The sequence below is a fragment of the Rhinolophus ferrumequinum genome, chromosome X, assembly GCF_004115265.2.
Source record: "Rhinolophus ferrumequinum isolate MPI-CBG mRhiFer1 chromosome X, mRhiFer1_v1.p, whole genome shotgun sequence".
NCBI classification, from domain to species: domain Eukaryota; kingdom Metazoa; phylum Chordata; class Mammalia; order Chiroptera; family Rhinolophidae; genus Rhinolophus; species Rhinolophus ferrumequinum.
In genome coordinates this window covers 120,650,725-120,667,495 of record NC_046284.1, presented here as the reverse complement: position 1 = coordinate 120,667,495, position 16,771 = coordinate 120,650,725, and the positions used below count along the sequence as shown (strand labels likewise).

The window sequence follows — 16,771 nt, the reverse complement described above, 5'->3', positions numbered from 1 at the left end:
CAACTCTTTCAAGGAGGTCAAGGAAAAATTATGAATATGCAAAAAGAAATGTTATTTTCAGATCAGTGGGTCTGAGAACATTTGTTTCCACATTTTTATTAAATTTATTGGAGTGACATTGGTTAGTAAAACTATATAGGTTTCACGTGTACATCCCACCCACTGCTGTTTTCCATTTGTCAGAGAAGGTATTTCTTAATCATACTGATGAAAGAAGGTAAGTTTCTTCTGATCTCCTGTACTAAGGAAAGTAAAAGTGACCCTGTGGTTTCTGTCTTTGAAAAATAACATGCTAACGCTGTACCACGACAACACTGAATTACCCAGTGACCGGACTTTAACAGGAATCTGTAATTTTATTGTGGACAATTTGATAATAGTCTACCCTCAGGTTCATAGCCAACCTTTACTCCAGAAATACCACCTATTTCAAAATAAGTCATCAGTCTGATGTTTGCATAATGATATACTTTACCTCAAAATATAATGGCAGTTCACACACACACACCCTACGAAAGGGGACTTGTACTAACGTGCTTTCATTTATTTTCCAAAGAAAGCAAAGCATACTGACCCATAATCTGACACCTCTCGTGGGAAATATAAACTGATCTGTGGCGTGCCAGTTTATGTGGCAAAGACAAGCGTGTGTATCTTTTTTGATTTGTTTTTTTATTTGTTTGTTTTGTGTGTGTGTGTGTGTGTGTGAGAGAGATGTATGGTTTTGAAGCTGGGATTATGAGTTTGGTAAGTGTCCTCAAGACTTCAAAAACAACCAAAAACAAAACAAAACAAAAACCCCTGCAAAAACAACCAAATAATATCCCTCGATTTTATGGTTAATGCGTCTGCTTTTTGTCCACACAAAACCCTACACATGGATATTCGTGGCAGCTTTATTCATAATCACCAAGCTTTGAAAGCAACTGAGATGTCCTTCAGTAGGTGATGGATAAACTGTGGTCCATCCAGATGATGGGATGTGATTTAGTGCTAAAGTGAAAGGAGCTACCGAGCCCTGAGTGCACCTGGAGCGAACTAAGTGAAATGCACGTTACTAAGTGAAAAAAGCCAATGTGTAAAGGCTACATGCTATAGGATATTCTGGAAAAGGCAAAACCATGGAGACGGTAAAAAGATGAGTGGTTGCCAGGGCCGAAGGCGAGATAAATAGGCAGAGCACAGAGGAATTTTAGAGCAGTGAAAATCCTGTATGTCTGATTATGGATGTACATTCTGTATCACACCAGAATGGTGGGCTCATCTCGTTACCCATTTGTCCGAACCTGTAGAATGTATAACACCAGGAGTGACCCTAATGCAAACGACGGACTTTGCGAGACAGTGACGTGTTAATGGAAGTTCATTGCTTGTAAGAAACGGACTTTGGTGGGAATGTTGATGGTGGGGGAAGATGCTTGAGTCCGGGCAGGGCGTACGTGGGAAATTGTCATACGTCCTGCTCAATTTTGCTGTGGACCTAAAACTACTCTAAAGAAGAAAGTCTATTTTGTATTAGAGAATTCTGTCCAGTTCACAAATGGAGACAACATGAGAGCTTCATATACCATGGCAATGAAATGAAGATGTCTTAAGAAGACGAAAAACATCTTCAATCCCTGATTGCAATTCAGGGAGTATGGAGGGCAAGGCACCTCCCTTCCCTTTGTGACTGATTTCAAGTCTCTGGACTTTATTTTGCTTAGTTCATTTCACCACATGGATTGATTTAGAAAACGCTGTGGATTAAGTATAATCCAGCCCTTTCCTTTGACGCATTTCTCTTGGGCATTTAGCTTTAGAATCAGGTGGCAATGGGCAGGCATGAGAAACAATCAAAGGCTTCCGTTTTTCCATAATCTGTGCACGTATCGTTTCCTCTTTTCTATAAGCGGGAGGTATTTTGAAGTGTTGACATCTATAGGAAGCAGAGGAATAATTTTCTCCTTCTTTCAAAAGTAAGTTCTCTCCAGTAAAGGTAATGGAGGTGGAATGGGTCGTTGCTCGTTTCTCTCTCTCTCTCTCTCTCTCACTCTCTCTCTGCACAGTGGTTTTGCATCAGATACACCCAGCTGACCGCAACGAGGCTTTACTGTCCTAACTAGTTCAGTTGAGACACACAACCCACTGTTGAAATTCCTTGTTGCTAAGCACCTGGATAGATAATTGTGTGTCTGACGTTCCTTGCTACTAATTCACAACCCCAGCTCTTCACTCCCCCGTAGTCAGTGGATTTTTGTGAAAGCCTATTTATTGTCAAGTCCTGTTGTCTAATAATCACTGTGTAAACGCCTGTTGTAAAGTCCTGTTAGGTGACACTCATGCACACGTCCATCCACTCATCCCCTCATTCAGCAAAAGCTAACTTGTGCTGTGAGTGCCCTTTTCTGTCTCCGACAAGGAGGATGGCAATGACTTCGAGCTGTTGCTTGCCTTGAGAAATGCTTGTTCTGATAGATTTATAACATCTGGAACATACACAGTCCTGTTCCAAGTGTGTGATACCATATCTGGCCAGAAGTAGACCCTCACTGGTTTCGTAATTCCCGTTCTTAGTAAGCACACACAAGCTCTGTAGACATTTACGGAAGTGTTGTGTATTTTACATGCTTTGTCCTTCACTACTGAATGGTTCCTTCATGTGTTGCATTCTCAGAGGGAATAATATCGTCTCTGAAGGGGTGGAGACCTTGTTTCTTGGAGGTGAAAAAGGCACACTCTTTTTTTTATGAATAAGGTACAGGTATACGTAGAGTACATAAACACACAGACAGAATTTCTAAGGTATTAACATTTCATCGGAAATGGCCTGTTTTTGTTAATATGATGCCTAAAGAGGTTTCTTGGGCAAGCAATAATGAGAAAGAGAGAGAAAAAAAAAAGACTAAGAAACACCAATTTATGTACCGAGACTCGAAAAGCTCATTTGAAACCATCTACATGAACCATCGAGGGTGACCACCATGATTGTTCCAGATACCTTTTTCTTTGGTGATTTTCTTGGCAGGTAATGGAATAAACAGTTTACCACCACACTGGTCTTGATGGTCATCCTCCATCAAGGATGCCTTCATCCTCCCCAAACGTAATAACCTGGCCTCAGAGACATGACCAGTGCAAGGGAATTCAGACACTGTACAACCACGGGACAGAAAGAAGACAGGTTTTATGATTTCATTCGAGTGACAGTTCCATGACCCATTGGGGATTGTACTTCTAGTTTTATTCAGTTAGCTTAGTAGCTGGCATTAGTCACGTTAATTGGAAACACCCAACTTTTAAATCATGCTACATGTGCACGCACCAAAGGAAAGGCATTGTTTCTTAGGATCAATAACCTTTAACGACATGTTTTCTTTAAAGTTTGGCATACCTTAATGAACTGCGTATTTATTGTCGACTTTATTCTCTAAACGCAAGGACTGTAATTTATTAAGTCTCTTTTTTTCCCGTTTTCCTCTTTCCCATTTTCCTTACATACAGCTCTCTCAGTAAATTTCAGTTGAATTGACTATGCATAACCAATTAGCCACAGCTACATCTAACCCTGTTCTTAATTCCATGCTTGGAGTAAAGTTATTTATTTTCGTGTAACTAATTCTGTCTTTAACTCAAATCCATCCTGAAATTGATATATAATTTAAGCCCTTGAGGGCATTCGACGTCTTTAATATTTGCTGTCACCACTGTGCTGTACACCTGAAACTAATATAAAATAATATTGATGTCAACTGAAACTGAAAAAAATTTTAAATAAATAACTAAAGAAGATTGAGCTGGCCGGACATACTTTCTAGAGATGGGTTCAGCTGCGTTCGGGGGCTGTTACGGATGAGTGAAGCCTGTAACTCCCATGGCTGCCGACATGTGGCAATGGTTCCTTTACATTTCATACGACGAGAGCTAATACCAAATAACGTAGGTCAGAGTTCAGAAACCTGATCCACATTTTTTTCAAAACTATGCTTTAGATAGATTTTTCCATTTGCAAATGCATTCATAACATCTTTGCAGGAAGCAAAGGTGTCTTTTAATTGGACTCCTCATTTTACAGTTGAGGGAACCATGATTTAACAAGGTTATAAAAAACCACGTAGAAGCTAGCATTCAGAAGGAAATAATTATGACTAGGCAAAGTTCAGGGGCCTTTCAGAGCAGTGATACTATGCTGCCTGATATTTTAATGGTGGATACAGGTCATTGTGCGTTTCTCGAATCCCATGGAATGTAGTACGCAGAGAGTGAACCCATAATGTAAACTGTGGGCTTTGGCTGATGCTGACACGTCAGTGGAAGTTGATTAATCGTAACCAATGTCCAGCTCCGGTGGTGGAGAAAGTGGTGTGGGGGAGGGTTCTGTGGGAACCTGTACTTGCGTCTCTGTCAGTGAACCTACTACAGCTCTATAAAATGACGTCGTTTCTTATGGTTCACAGCCCATCTCGTAAGTGCTGGGTGATAATTGAGTGTGTCGGGGTAGACCAGACTGACGCTTCTCCAGTACCGTTTGCAACTATCTCAGAGGCCACGTGCACCTTGGTGGATGAGTTCTCTACATGTCCACAGCTGCAGACCTCGAGGACAGTTGTCTCCCCACCCGAGGGCCTCCTGTGGCTGCTGGAAGAATTCCTGGCCCCTGGCAGCCCCCAACCTAGCAGAAACACTCAGTTACAGAAGGACAGGAGCTCCTGGCTAGTACTACTTGTCCCTCATGGAAGACAGTTCTGAGACGTGTCCCATACGTCTTGTCGAGGACCCTGCGGGTGGAGCGACTGTCCCCATGGCAGCTCCTGCTCACCAGCACGCCGATTCTTAGCTCTGCTCCTTTCCCATCTAACCCCATCGCTTTGTCATGGTTCTCGGATTGTCTCCTGTGTGAGCTACTTGCCCTCAAATCTTTACTTCACGATCTGCCCTGAGAAGAAAACCCAAGTAAGGAATCCCTCCCTATACAGTGTTCTAATCCCTGGGGAATCGACAAGTAGTGTTAAAATGTGGTGGTAATAGCGCTATTGAAGACTCTGTATTATGTAGCTCTTCTGTCGTGCTTCTCAAACCAGGCGGCCATGTTCCTTTGTATCTTTTGGTACCTACACCACTGTCATACTGTCAGCATCACTGGAGAAAAATCTCAGGAGTTTAAAAGAAATAGTGGCATCTTGGACAGTGACACTTCAGGACACTTGACTGCTGGCTCATCGGGTGCCACTAAAAAACAAAAACCCACGAGATAGGGCGTTGAAAGTAAGTGTGTGCCGACGGATGATGTTGTGTAGAACCCTTTGTGTGTTATCTAACATGGCACCACTCCATTCTGAAAGTAGTGGCAGAGGGACCTCAATCCACTGAGCCATTTCTCCATGGGGGCAGCCACTCCATTTAAGGAAATGTCACCAAATGCCCAGCTGACTGAAGTAACGATCCAGAAACCATCATTAAGTCCTTCTGCATTTAACTTACTACAGATAGAGACCTCCGTGGTTACATGGGCTCCTGAAATACTTGGCTACTTTATTTAGAGAATCCAAAAATGACGGGGAACTGCACAAAGTCACCTTCTGTATTTCTTTGCTACAAGGCAGGACTCTTTAACTCTGAGAAGACAAATGGGCATCCATCAAATTCTTGAAGATTTACAGGCAAGGGCTTGCAGCAGCATCTCTGTAATTTTGTGCCTGAATTTCAGTGAAAAACAGAGGCTCCTATTTTGAAACAAATGCGTATAAATATACGAGATAATTTTTATATCATGCCCGTCTTTCTAAAATCCAGACAAAATAATACCATTACTCTCTTTCTTATTTATTTTATGTCTTCCCACACCTTTTTCATTCTTCTTGACTGATAGTCCCGGCATCCTGTGGAGACAGAATCTTAATAAGAACTGAAAAATGCCTACCGATAAATTTCAACCTTTGAAAAATATTAATAATCTTCCTATTTTTTTGATGATGCACAAAGTTATATCAATCCTTCTGGTGGCTGGTGGAGTCTAGAATAAACACGATGTGTTTGCATTCCTGTTTGAATACTGAACTGGAAAAATAGACCAGTGGTTTTTATGCTTCTTTTTATTGTCTTAAAAAATGACATGATGAAAATATGTCCCCCATGTCAGAAAATGTCTTAGGTCATCATTGATGAGGTCACTGGATTTGTAATGCAGACCAATAATACTACAGAAATGTCTTATCAGTTTTAGTGACTAGAAAGTGTACTTTACACCTCAGTTTTCTATTGCTGGTAAATATGGCTTAGCAGGATGGCACAGAAAATCTTCCAGCATCACCCTGACCTTTGCCCTCCCCAGTCGGAGCAGGAGTCTTCTGCTGTGAATGGTGACTTGCAAAGAAACCATCTCCAACATGCACTCATCATACCAACACCGCTGTCAACGGGAAAGCTACCTCTCGGGAAGCAAGTAACTATCTTTCTGCGTCTTCTGTGCCTGACCTCCCTTTGGGCAACCAGACATCCATCGGCCCCACCGGGGGGCCGGCCCTGCTGTGCTGAGAGTCCCTTGCCCGCTGGATTTACTCTTTCCTGATCCCATTGCCTTTCAAGTGTACATTGCTTGTCTTCCACCATCTACCATTGACCTTCTCAGACGTGTGCTTTGTAGGACTCCAGGGGCGACCTTGAGCATGCTTGCTCGTCCAGGACGGAAGTGAATGGACACCTGGGACAGTCTGCAGTCCCCAGGGCGTGGGAACTGTTGGATCAGTGCTTCTCCCTGTGATAGAATTCCAAAAGTCTACCTGGACACGCCTAAGCAGATAGGGAGCAGCTACCCCCTGTACCCCCAGCTCTTTCCATCCTTACCCTAATTCCCGGATCACCACCGAAATAAGCCACAAGCACAGAAGTTCTTTTACAGGTTTGGTCTGGGGAGAAACCCAGAATGACTCACATTTCCTCCCTTCCTTCCTTCCTTCTTTCCTTCCTTCCTCTTTCCCTCCTTCCCTCTCTCCCTCCCTCCCTTGCTTCCTTCTTCCCTCCCTCCCTCCATCCCTCACTCTCTCCCTACCTACCTCCCTCCATTCCTTCTTTCCTTCCTTCATCCCTCTTTCCCTCCCTCCTTTCTTTTCTCCTTCCCTATCTCCCTCCATCCCACCTTCCCTCCCTTCCTCCCTCTCTCCCTCCCTTCCTCTCTCCCTCCCTCCATCTCTCCCTTCCATCCTCTCTCCCTCTCTCTCTTTCCTTCCTTGTGTTCCTTTCTTCTTCTTAATCTTCCCCTCTCTCTCTCTCTCTCTCTCTATATATATATATATGATATATATGTAATCTATTATATAATCTATCATCTTACATATCAATCTTACCTATTATCTATCATAAAACAGGATAGAGATACAATAACTCCTGAAATGTGATTTTAAGGGAATGTTTGTATATGAAAGACAACATTTTTGAATCAATGAGAGCAAATGATTTCTACTCAGTGATCCTTCTTTTCATTATTGAAGGTTATTCAAGATCAAGTGTTATCGACGGAATGTTTGTGTGCCCCCCAATTTCTCCATGAACCAGGAAGAGGTCCCCACCAGACCCGACCATTCAGGCACCCTGACCTTGGATTTCCAGCCTCCAGAACTGGGAGAAATACGTTTCCGTGGTTCACTAGCCACCCATTGTGTGGTATCGTGTCATGGCAGCCTGAGCCGAATGAGACAGCACATTTCTCTGTATTTGAAGAAAGATGAGCTGGTGGCTGTACTAGGAACATTTGCATAAGTCAGGAACAGAAAGCAAATGACCGCAGCTCTTTATAAGTTTGCTTGTCAATACACTATCCATCCGTTGTTTAAAGAAACAGCACGAGTCAAGCAGGGCGCTGTGAGGCGTACCCTGGCCAACCCTCGCTCTGGAAATCCGCTCGCTGGCGCCAGTGCGCTGTGCACAGACTCCCTCTTCTAGACTTCCTCGTCAGAATCACAGCGCCACATTGTTTTCCTACCAGTTGTGCTATGGCCTGCCTTGCTGCTAGCTTTCCCACCTATCGGTACACGCAAGGTAATGTCTTCGGTCCGATGTTTGTTCTGGTGATGACTTTCCTGTTCCGTCTGGTACAGGAGAAGCATCCGCCAAGCCGGGCTCCCTTGGCATCCCCTCATGTTCATTGTCACGTGGGTGAGCTCATCCAGTCCCATATGACGAGCGTGCACCCCTGCCTGGTCCTCTGCCAGAGGTTTGTCACCTCCATTTACCAGCAGTCAGATAGGCAGCGCCAGGACATGAAGTCGTTTAGCATGAGTCATGGCCAAACCCTGGCCTGTAAGCCTCTCGGGAAAGAGATGGACGGAGAACTTTGGATTTGGACCAGGTCCCTCTCTCCAAGCTGTTCCATCAAACCGTGCACTCAGCGTATGCTAAGTACCATAGAAACAGCATCTTGATTGGGCCGTCGGGCCGTCATAAGCAGCTGTGGGCAACATCTTGTAGTTCCCTCTCTCTGTCAGTCCCTATGGACAGACAGTAAGAAGAGACGCCGGGGGCTGTCAGAGCGTCAACACAGCGTTTACGTGTTTATGTTAAGTGTTTACTTGACCAGACGATGCAGTACATGGTTTCCAAATCATGAGTTTTAACTCTTTCCATATGCGTAGGCACCAGGTAAGTTCAGTATTTCAAGGAATCCCGCTCTGAATCTTCCTTTCAAGTAAAAAGGCTTTCTGTCGCTACACTTTGCTTTGGTTCCCCTGGATTTAATTTCCTTACAGAAGAGCCACTTCAGAAATGCACACGATTTGAATAAAGCTCAAAATGCATATGATTTGAATACAGGTTTTGTGTGGGAAACTTCAGGTTTGCTAGATACCGGCCAGAAACGAAAATCTCTACTTTCGTAAAGAGAGTACTAATGTTTAAGAGGGATAAAAGGGTGCTGTGTGATCGATCAGTCACCCACGTCGTGGAGCTTGTAGAACTCCTTCCCCCAGGGGCAGCCCCTGTCAACGCCAGCCTGTGGGCCTGCCATCTGCCTGCAACTGGAAAAGGTGCACGTGGCCCTGCTTCCATCGTCACGTGGCGTTATCTATGAAAATATGAAGTGAAGCACATCATCATTGGCATTGCTCTGGCAAATGCTAAGGGCTTTACAACACAGTACGTGCTCGTGTTGGAATCGGATTTATGGAAATACTGAGATGTGTGCTGCCAAACAGTGTGTGCTACGGGCAGTGTTTGCTGCTGTCTAACATGGGCGGGCAAAACGCATACACTCGGTGTGTGAAAATGAAAACAGGTGAGGAGGACTGAGTTGGCAGTTGGCACAAGCTATATTTAGAGCAAAATCTCAGTGTCTTGCTCTCTCTTCCCCCTCTTCCTTCTCTCTCTCTCCCCCGCCCTCTCTTGAAGATATGATAAACTTGCAGCTCATACGATAATTGTACAATTATATTCGTGAGCATTCAATCTAGTACCTAACTCAATAGAGAGTAAATGTGACGGTTGTCTGACCTGAGATCTGTGGGTTGCTGATCTTTGTTTTTTCAATCCTACCGTTTTGAAATAGCTTTAGGAGTCTGCCTGAATTATTCTTTTGAGTTCGACATTTCACTGCTCTGGTTTCTGATTTAAATTGTTTCGGTTCATTCAGAGTTCAAACCCTCTCCAATACATTTACAAGTGAGTTAAAATAGCATAAAATCAGTTGTTTTTCAAATGCAAGCACAGAGATCTAGATATTCTCTATCTAGCTCTCTATCCATTATCTAGCATCTGTCTATCTTGTATAGATTTACACCTATGTCTGTGTGTGCATATATGTATGCTCAGGAAGACTTAAAACCAAATATCGGGTCACTTGTATCTAAATAATTTGCAATGACTTTATTAGAAGTGGAGCTTCATCGTATTATTCTCAATAGCAATCTTCAAAAGCAAGACTCAGCTCAGTGACATGCGCTTCTGTCTAACACCGAGTCTAGGACGTAAGAACGGCCAAGCGTAGCCTAGGGACAGCCACATGGCAGGACTTTTCACTGTCTATGTTTTGTACACATTTGGATTTGCCAGTGTAGTGAAGACCAACAGCTCTCCCTTGCTTAAACATTCCCGCGACAGGCCCTCCAGCATGCCGGCACTGTGGGGATGTCTTGAAAGTCAGGAGAACATATTTCATGGTTTCTTTTCTCCCCCAGACCTACTCTCGTCTGCCCCTCTTCTTGCTGTGTCTCATAGAAACTTTGCCTGAAGAATCCAAGAACTTGGTTGACATCCCGTACACTGTAAGACTCCTGGGATGTGTTAATCAAGTTACTTCCTGTGTCTGGAATCTTATTCCTTGCTCTTCTTGGCAATGCCCTACGAAAGCCAGCTCCAGAGTCCCCCGACCCTGTCACAAGAGCCTCTAAGCAGAGTTCGTCCCTCTCCCCTCTGTTTTCCCGTAACATTTCATACATTAACAAGTCAGCATATCCCTCCCCGTTTCATAGCTCTCCACAACGGGACAAGAATTTCAGCTGGCCGTACACCATGTGTCTGTGGGTGTTGACAGTGCTATTGGTTTTGTGTCAAACCGAATGACGCGATGGGTTGGATCATTTTTTTGGCACCCCCGGTGTATATACATATATTTATTTATTTTAGGGGGAAAAATTGGCCTGTCATATACTATGGAGCTTTTTCAGACTTTATACATTTTATTCAAAGCAACATAAAGGGGCTAGCTGAAATTAAAATGGGACAACTCTGTGAAATTTGATTATAATATATTTTGTCCTTATTTCATGGGGGACAAGTTTCACACAAGAGGTTGAAACCGTAATAACTATACTGTTCTTGCGGTTTGTATCCCTTGTATTTTATCTTTTGTTCTTAGTATATGCAGAGGGTGCCAAAACAAAATGTATATACATTTTAAGAAAGGAAACCTGTATTAAAATTGTAATACTCAATATATACCGATAACAAAAGATGAATAAGAGTCCCATGTGATTTCTGCAATGACAAGAGGTGCTCAAAGTGGTTCCCATCAGCGTCCAGATACTTCTGATTACGGCGAACTACCGCTTGAGCCACGTTGACCAGTGTCCACTTGTGTACATTGTTTTGGCACCTCCAGTATATAAATAAAAGCTGTAAATACACATCACTGACAGAACTCTCTCCCGTGGGTTAACGGAGTAGGGCTCACCTCCCAACTGCCGATGGGAGCAATTTGAGGGGCACACAGGACAATCACCATGAAAAGGACTTTCTTCCTGGTTGGTGGCCTCCCACAAGTCTTCCTGGGTACATGCTCGCCTTGCTATTAAAATTCTCTTTTGCATTAGGACCTTATTAACTACAGAGCCAGAACGTGAATGTGTGGGGGACATTCGGGTACATTGAGACAAACCGGTTTTTCACTTTTTTAAAACCCTGAACCGTTTTTATAAACTGGCACGTTGCACAGAACCCTAACACGGAGACATCTCAAAACAGAGCCTTTCGGTTTGAACCAGAAGGGCCAGTGCATGGTATTCGTGTCCAGTACAGTACGGACGGTGCCCCTCCTGGTGGCAGCAAGATGGCACCCCCTCTGGGGCCTCACCTCATGCCTTTGGGGGTCGTGCACGTTAGTCTGTGCCACCTAGGGCTCCTTCCTACACAACACGGGAGGCCATCAACTTCAGACTCACTTCTTCATCTTACCCGAGTCAGAAGGAGTCTATGAGTTCTCTGAGGCAGGAAGTCTCAAAACATGTTCTTGGGGGCGGGGAATGGCCAAAAGAATCCTACTATGTTCATGTGCAAAGCGAGATGTGATTTAGTATATGGACAGGTATATCTGTGGCATTAAAGTTTCATGGGTATTGATTAGGATAGTGTGTCAGTAAGCCTCCTTGGGAGGCGAAATGATCACAAAAAGTCCTTTGTCTGATACCACAGCGTGTGTGGTTAGGTGTGACCGCATAGCACCGTGTTTTCCCAAAAATAAGACCTACCCGACGGACAATCAGCTCTAGTGCGTCTCTTGGAGCAAAAATTAATATGAGACTCGATCTTATTTTACTATAATATAAGACTGGGTCAATATAATATAATATAATGTGACGTAATGTAATGTAATGTAATTAATATAAGTTGGGTCTTATTTTACTATAAGACCAGGTCTTATATTAATTCTGGTTTCAAAAGACATGAGAGCATTAGAGCTGATTGTCCGGCTAGGTCTTATTTTGGGGGAAACAGGGTAGGTGGCTTGTAGTGAGAATGCCAGCTGCTTGGAGAATTGGGCTGATGGAGAAGAAAGAAATAGTAGAGAGACAGATTGGGGCTGAGACTGTCCTAGCATAAAATGGAGCTAATGAATTGTGCAGTTCTGGCAACACAGTGGAAAACAGCTCTGTTTTTCTTTAACATTGCTCTCCCCGTGTTACTGCTCAAGGACGTTTTCCCAGCAATCCAAGACGTCTTGACTATATCCCATTGCTTTCCAGACAGGTCCAGGTAGGAGAAGTCTCACTTTCATAGTGAAGTCTCCTTCTCTGGTATTAAAAAGGCCTGTCCAGTTGCAGGTTTGGGTCCAGTCCACAGCTTCTCCTCTTCCCCGCAGCCTGTGGCTCATGCTGACGGAGGGTATATGGTTCGACTCTTCCCTCTGCCTCTGCCTTTCCCACTTTGCCTCTTGCAGATTTGGAACAGGAGAGAGAAATATTTAAGAAGGGGGTGGAGGGTGGTGTGGTTTCATGGCACAAGTCTTGCTATTTCAGGACTCTCTTTGCGTACATTGGCTGGTGATCAGGGCAGGCTTTGTGGCAGGTGTTTTTGAGTGTGCAGTGCCCGTCTTTTCTTGAGTTGCCCATGCCAGTTCTTGGAGAGTCCGGGGGAGGGCGGTCCTCAGGATTCCACTGCTGCCTGTATGGGCGACACGTTCTCCAGCTCGCCTCCCACTGGCCTCCCGCCTCCATCCTGGTGTCCCACCCAACCTCCCACAGCGGGAGCCCTCTGCAACTGTCCCACTGGGACACGCTCACTAAGAAAACAAAACCCGGTGCCCCTTCTCGCTGTCCACGTGACCTACAGAAAGCTGTGTCCTTGGTGTCCCCGCTGAGGGGTGCAGGCGGCCCCAGCCAGCAGTGTCTCCTTACATGGCTCTCCCAGATGTCTGCGGCCTCAGCCTTGCCAGCCCCTCAGCAGGCAGCACCCACAGTGTCCCTGTAGACCCTCCGACTCTCAGGGACATGGCAAGGCTCCCAAGGAGGCTTGCACACGTACGGCCTTGCTCAGATGGCAGAAGAAGAAGTCGAGTCCTGCCCATCCGCAGGCATTCCGTCAAGATGCCCATCTGTCACCCCTCAAGGCCTGGGAGGGGCTCTGGGAACTCCCCCTCACAGCATGACATACCGGACGCGCGCGCCTAATGGCACAAGACGTCTCTTAGAGTGACAGCGCATTACAAGCACGCAGCCCGTGAACCAACTTCCCGGAAATTTCCAGTCTTCTCATTTTGATGGACTGGAGGTGGGTGATTGACAGGTGGTCACCAAGTCTGCCATTTTTACTGTGCGTAATAAAAGGCCCGGCTCCGAAATCCTTCTTATGAATGCGGGGGTCCTGAGTGACAGCTGTCCTCAGCCCCATTCAGCTCCCAGGTATACGGACATCCAGTGTGGCCAGGACTGGTTTTCACGTCAAGGTTTGGGTGAAAGCATTTAACTCTGCCTTACGTAAAATATTAGTTATGGGTTGGGGGCGAGAGAATGACTTGCCTTTAATTATTTAGGCCCAGTGCCTTCACTGTGAATTTGCAAAGCCAGTTTTTAAAAACCTTCCGTGATGCCACCTGGAAGCATTTGAGCTCCTGGGCCAGTAAATTCTAAATTGGTATAATAAAAAGAGGTCCACCGTACCCCAGCTAAGTAAACTTCTTTTTATGGTTGTTGAATCTAATGTATAGGGTGAGTCTTTGTGAATGGAAATAAGAACGCTGTACTCGTCACGCACGGTGAGTTAGGGTTCGTCCCGAAGGAGCCCAGCGTCCGTCCACAGCCCACACACAGGGCAGAGGGTTGGCACCTCCGACCTCGGGACTCTGGTTCCACACACGCTTCCTTCTGACCAGCAGCACGTCCCGTAGAGCCCAGCTCCTTCCAGCCAATTCCGTGGTCTCCCTGAGCCAGCTGCCTCTGGCAGCACCCACCGGTCACTGTCCCGATCCGCCAAACCAGCTTCCCTGAATAGGACCTGTCCTCTCAGAGCCACACGTACCTGCCATTTGCAAGACGACTCTTAAACTTCGGCACAGAGGGTGTTCCTGTGTTCTCACTGCTTCTTCCAGAAGCCACTGTGTCTCCAGGTTGGCAGAACGACCTCCGAGAGACCTGCTCAATGTAAGACTCCAGTCCCACTGGAAGGGTCCCTGCTCATGCAGCTTCAGGCCTTGGGGAGATGCTCTCGTGTCAGGGAAGTGTTCGGAGAGAGCTTTCCTTGGGAGCCCTCAGATCCAATCCCAGCGTGGAACCCACTCTTGGTCATCTGCACCCACAGGCACCACTGGGGTCCTTTTTTCCTCGATCTCCTTTAGGTGTTTTGTTTTATTTTTTAATCTGACTCTAATGATTGAGTTTCTTGATTATGCAATGGGGGGCAGTTTTCTTCTGTGCGTTGCATAGGATTAATAGTTTATTTTGAAAGAAACGTTTTTGGTTTGTTTTGGTTGGTTGGTTTTTTGTTTTGTTTTGTTTTGTTTCTCTTTCTAGCCTGAAAGTTTCCAGAGAGAATAGTGGGACGAGGTTGCTTCATTGCTCAGCTCTACCCACTAGAGAACGAAGGAGAGATGAGTTCATGATTGTGGCTAAATAAAGACAACGTAACTTCACGCAGGGCTTCCTTCATAGATAGGGTCCAATAAAATGTTCTTTCGGAACAGTTTGAAATGGTTCTCTTAGGCACGAGTTCTTTTTCTCTTCAGTGAGCGTAGCAGGTTATCTAAGATCCAGGAAGGGAGACATTCTTTTGTTCTGAGTTAGGACTTGGAGAATTCGTGTGTCGGCTGCAGGGTCCTACACGATTTGAGTAATTACCTGTCGTCCATTGCATAATCCATCCTTTTGTCAAAGTGGGAAGATCACTGTCTTATTTCTGTGTCTTGATCTCCTGATTGCAACAAAATTGACACCATCTGAAATGTCCCATAAGCTAATACCAGTTGAAACCTACCACAAAACTTGATTGTGGGGGTCACTGCTGAAATTATCAGGATACTTTTCAGAGTATAGAAGAGGGGGCTTTCCCTACTGGAGACCCCCCTTCACAAGGGAGCCTGATCAACCTCATTTGAGACGGTTAGTGGAATAAGAAAAATTGTAGGAAGCCGATGGGCGTGTGTTCCTGCTGCTTCTCACTCATGCATTTCCTATTCAACTCTGGGTTGTGTGTTTCTGCAAGTAAAGGAAGGCTGCGAAAAAAGTCTACTTTTAAGGAGATGTAAATGAATTGTTACAGATGGGCAAAAGGAGAAGAGGCATTTTCTTGAGAGAAAGAGACATTTTCCTCCCCAATAACAAGCGATTCTCCTTCTTCTGTTGAAAGAAATGTGGTCAGAACAGCCAAACTACTGTCACCCACCTCGCCTGCCAGGGCTGGGAGGGAGGTCGCCTCCCAGCAACGCACAACAGGGGGAGAACTTGGCGGACCCTGAATGTGGTCTCTTCGCAGGTCTCATAAATCAAACCAGATTTGTCTGCGACCGTGGCATGGGAGAGGCCAAGCCCAGACAGACCTGACGGAAAGTGTGCTTCACAGCACCGATGCGCTGCAGCTTGAAGCTATTCTTACATGGAAATGTTGGATTAGAAGCTGCGTGAAATTGTTCTAATTAGCAATCTGCCAACCTTGATTGTTGATGGGAGGAATAAGTTATCTGTTTCATGGGAGCTGTTTCCTTTTTTAATGAGGGGTGTGTGTGTGTGCGTGTGTGTGTGTGTTGACTGTTCATTTTGTTTTGTAATCTCCAATGTTTACGGCGAAGGGTGTTGCCTCCATATTGCAAATGGTTCCCATCAGCATATGCTCTGCTAATTCCAGAGTTTTTCTTTCAGGGGACTATTCATAGAGGTAATTTTCCATTTGAAGGCAATGGCTCTCCCACCAAGTTCTGTCATTGACCTAAAAATGCATAGATGCAAACTGCCGCTGAGTCTTTCCCATTCTCCTATTTTGCAGGTATTCTGGCATCAGTAGAGTTCCCCTCCCCCGATCTTTGGAAAGTCTCGCCTTCTGGGCACCGCCTCTGCTCACCCAACAATGCTGTTTGTGTCTTCACCGCCGTCGAACAGCCTGGCACACACTCAGCCTTGCCTAGTCATCCGGGAGCAGTTGTACACGTGCCAGATGGAAGCCAAGGTGAGTGAATGTCTCCATCCCAGACTTGCTCGCTCAGACCCATTCCGGTAAGTTCATTCAGCAAGGCCGTTGCTTCAGTTGAGAGGGCGGATTGGCACGTGTGTTTCTGATCACTGCGTCTGCTCTTGCTCCCAGAGCTACCTTGTGGTGGCGACTCAGTCATACAAATGGAGATTTAATAAGATGACATTTATCCGGCCGGACTTCTTCCAGTGGGCCAGCAATGGCATCCCCTGCCCGGGTGGTCACGCTGGCTCCCTGCTGGGGCAGGGCCACTGCCAGGCTCGACCGAATCCCGGCCAGCAGTTTCAGTCCGACAGCCATTGCCAAGGAAACTCGAGAACGCCCCATTTTCCCCAGCCACATATTCTGAATACACTCTGTGTCCTCGGAGCTGGCAACGCCTCGTGGAGGTCGTTCACGTGTTGATGAGCGGTGC

General features: G+C 45.5%; 1 protein-coding gene across 3 annotated transcripts in view; it reads left to right on the top strand.

Annotated features, from left to right (window-relative positions):
• The window catches only part of LOC117020555 (uncharacterized), a 308,400-nt gene that overhangs the window by 170,790 nt on the left and 120,839 nt on the right, over nucleotides 1–16,771 (top strand). For all 3 annotated transcript variants that reach the window (XR_004422721.1, XR_004422722.1, XM_033103146.1), the window contains one exon: nucleotides 16,153–16,332. Coding sequence is in view for 1 of the 3 variants with exons in the window: in XM_033103146.1 (XP_032959037.1) it covers nucleotides 16,153–16,332 (180 nt within the window). In the remaining 2 variants the exon portion in view is untranslated. The remainder of the gene's footprint in view (nucleotides 1–16,152; nucleotides 16,333–16,771) is intronic.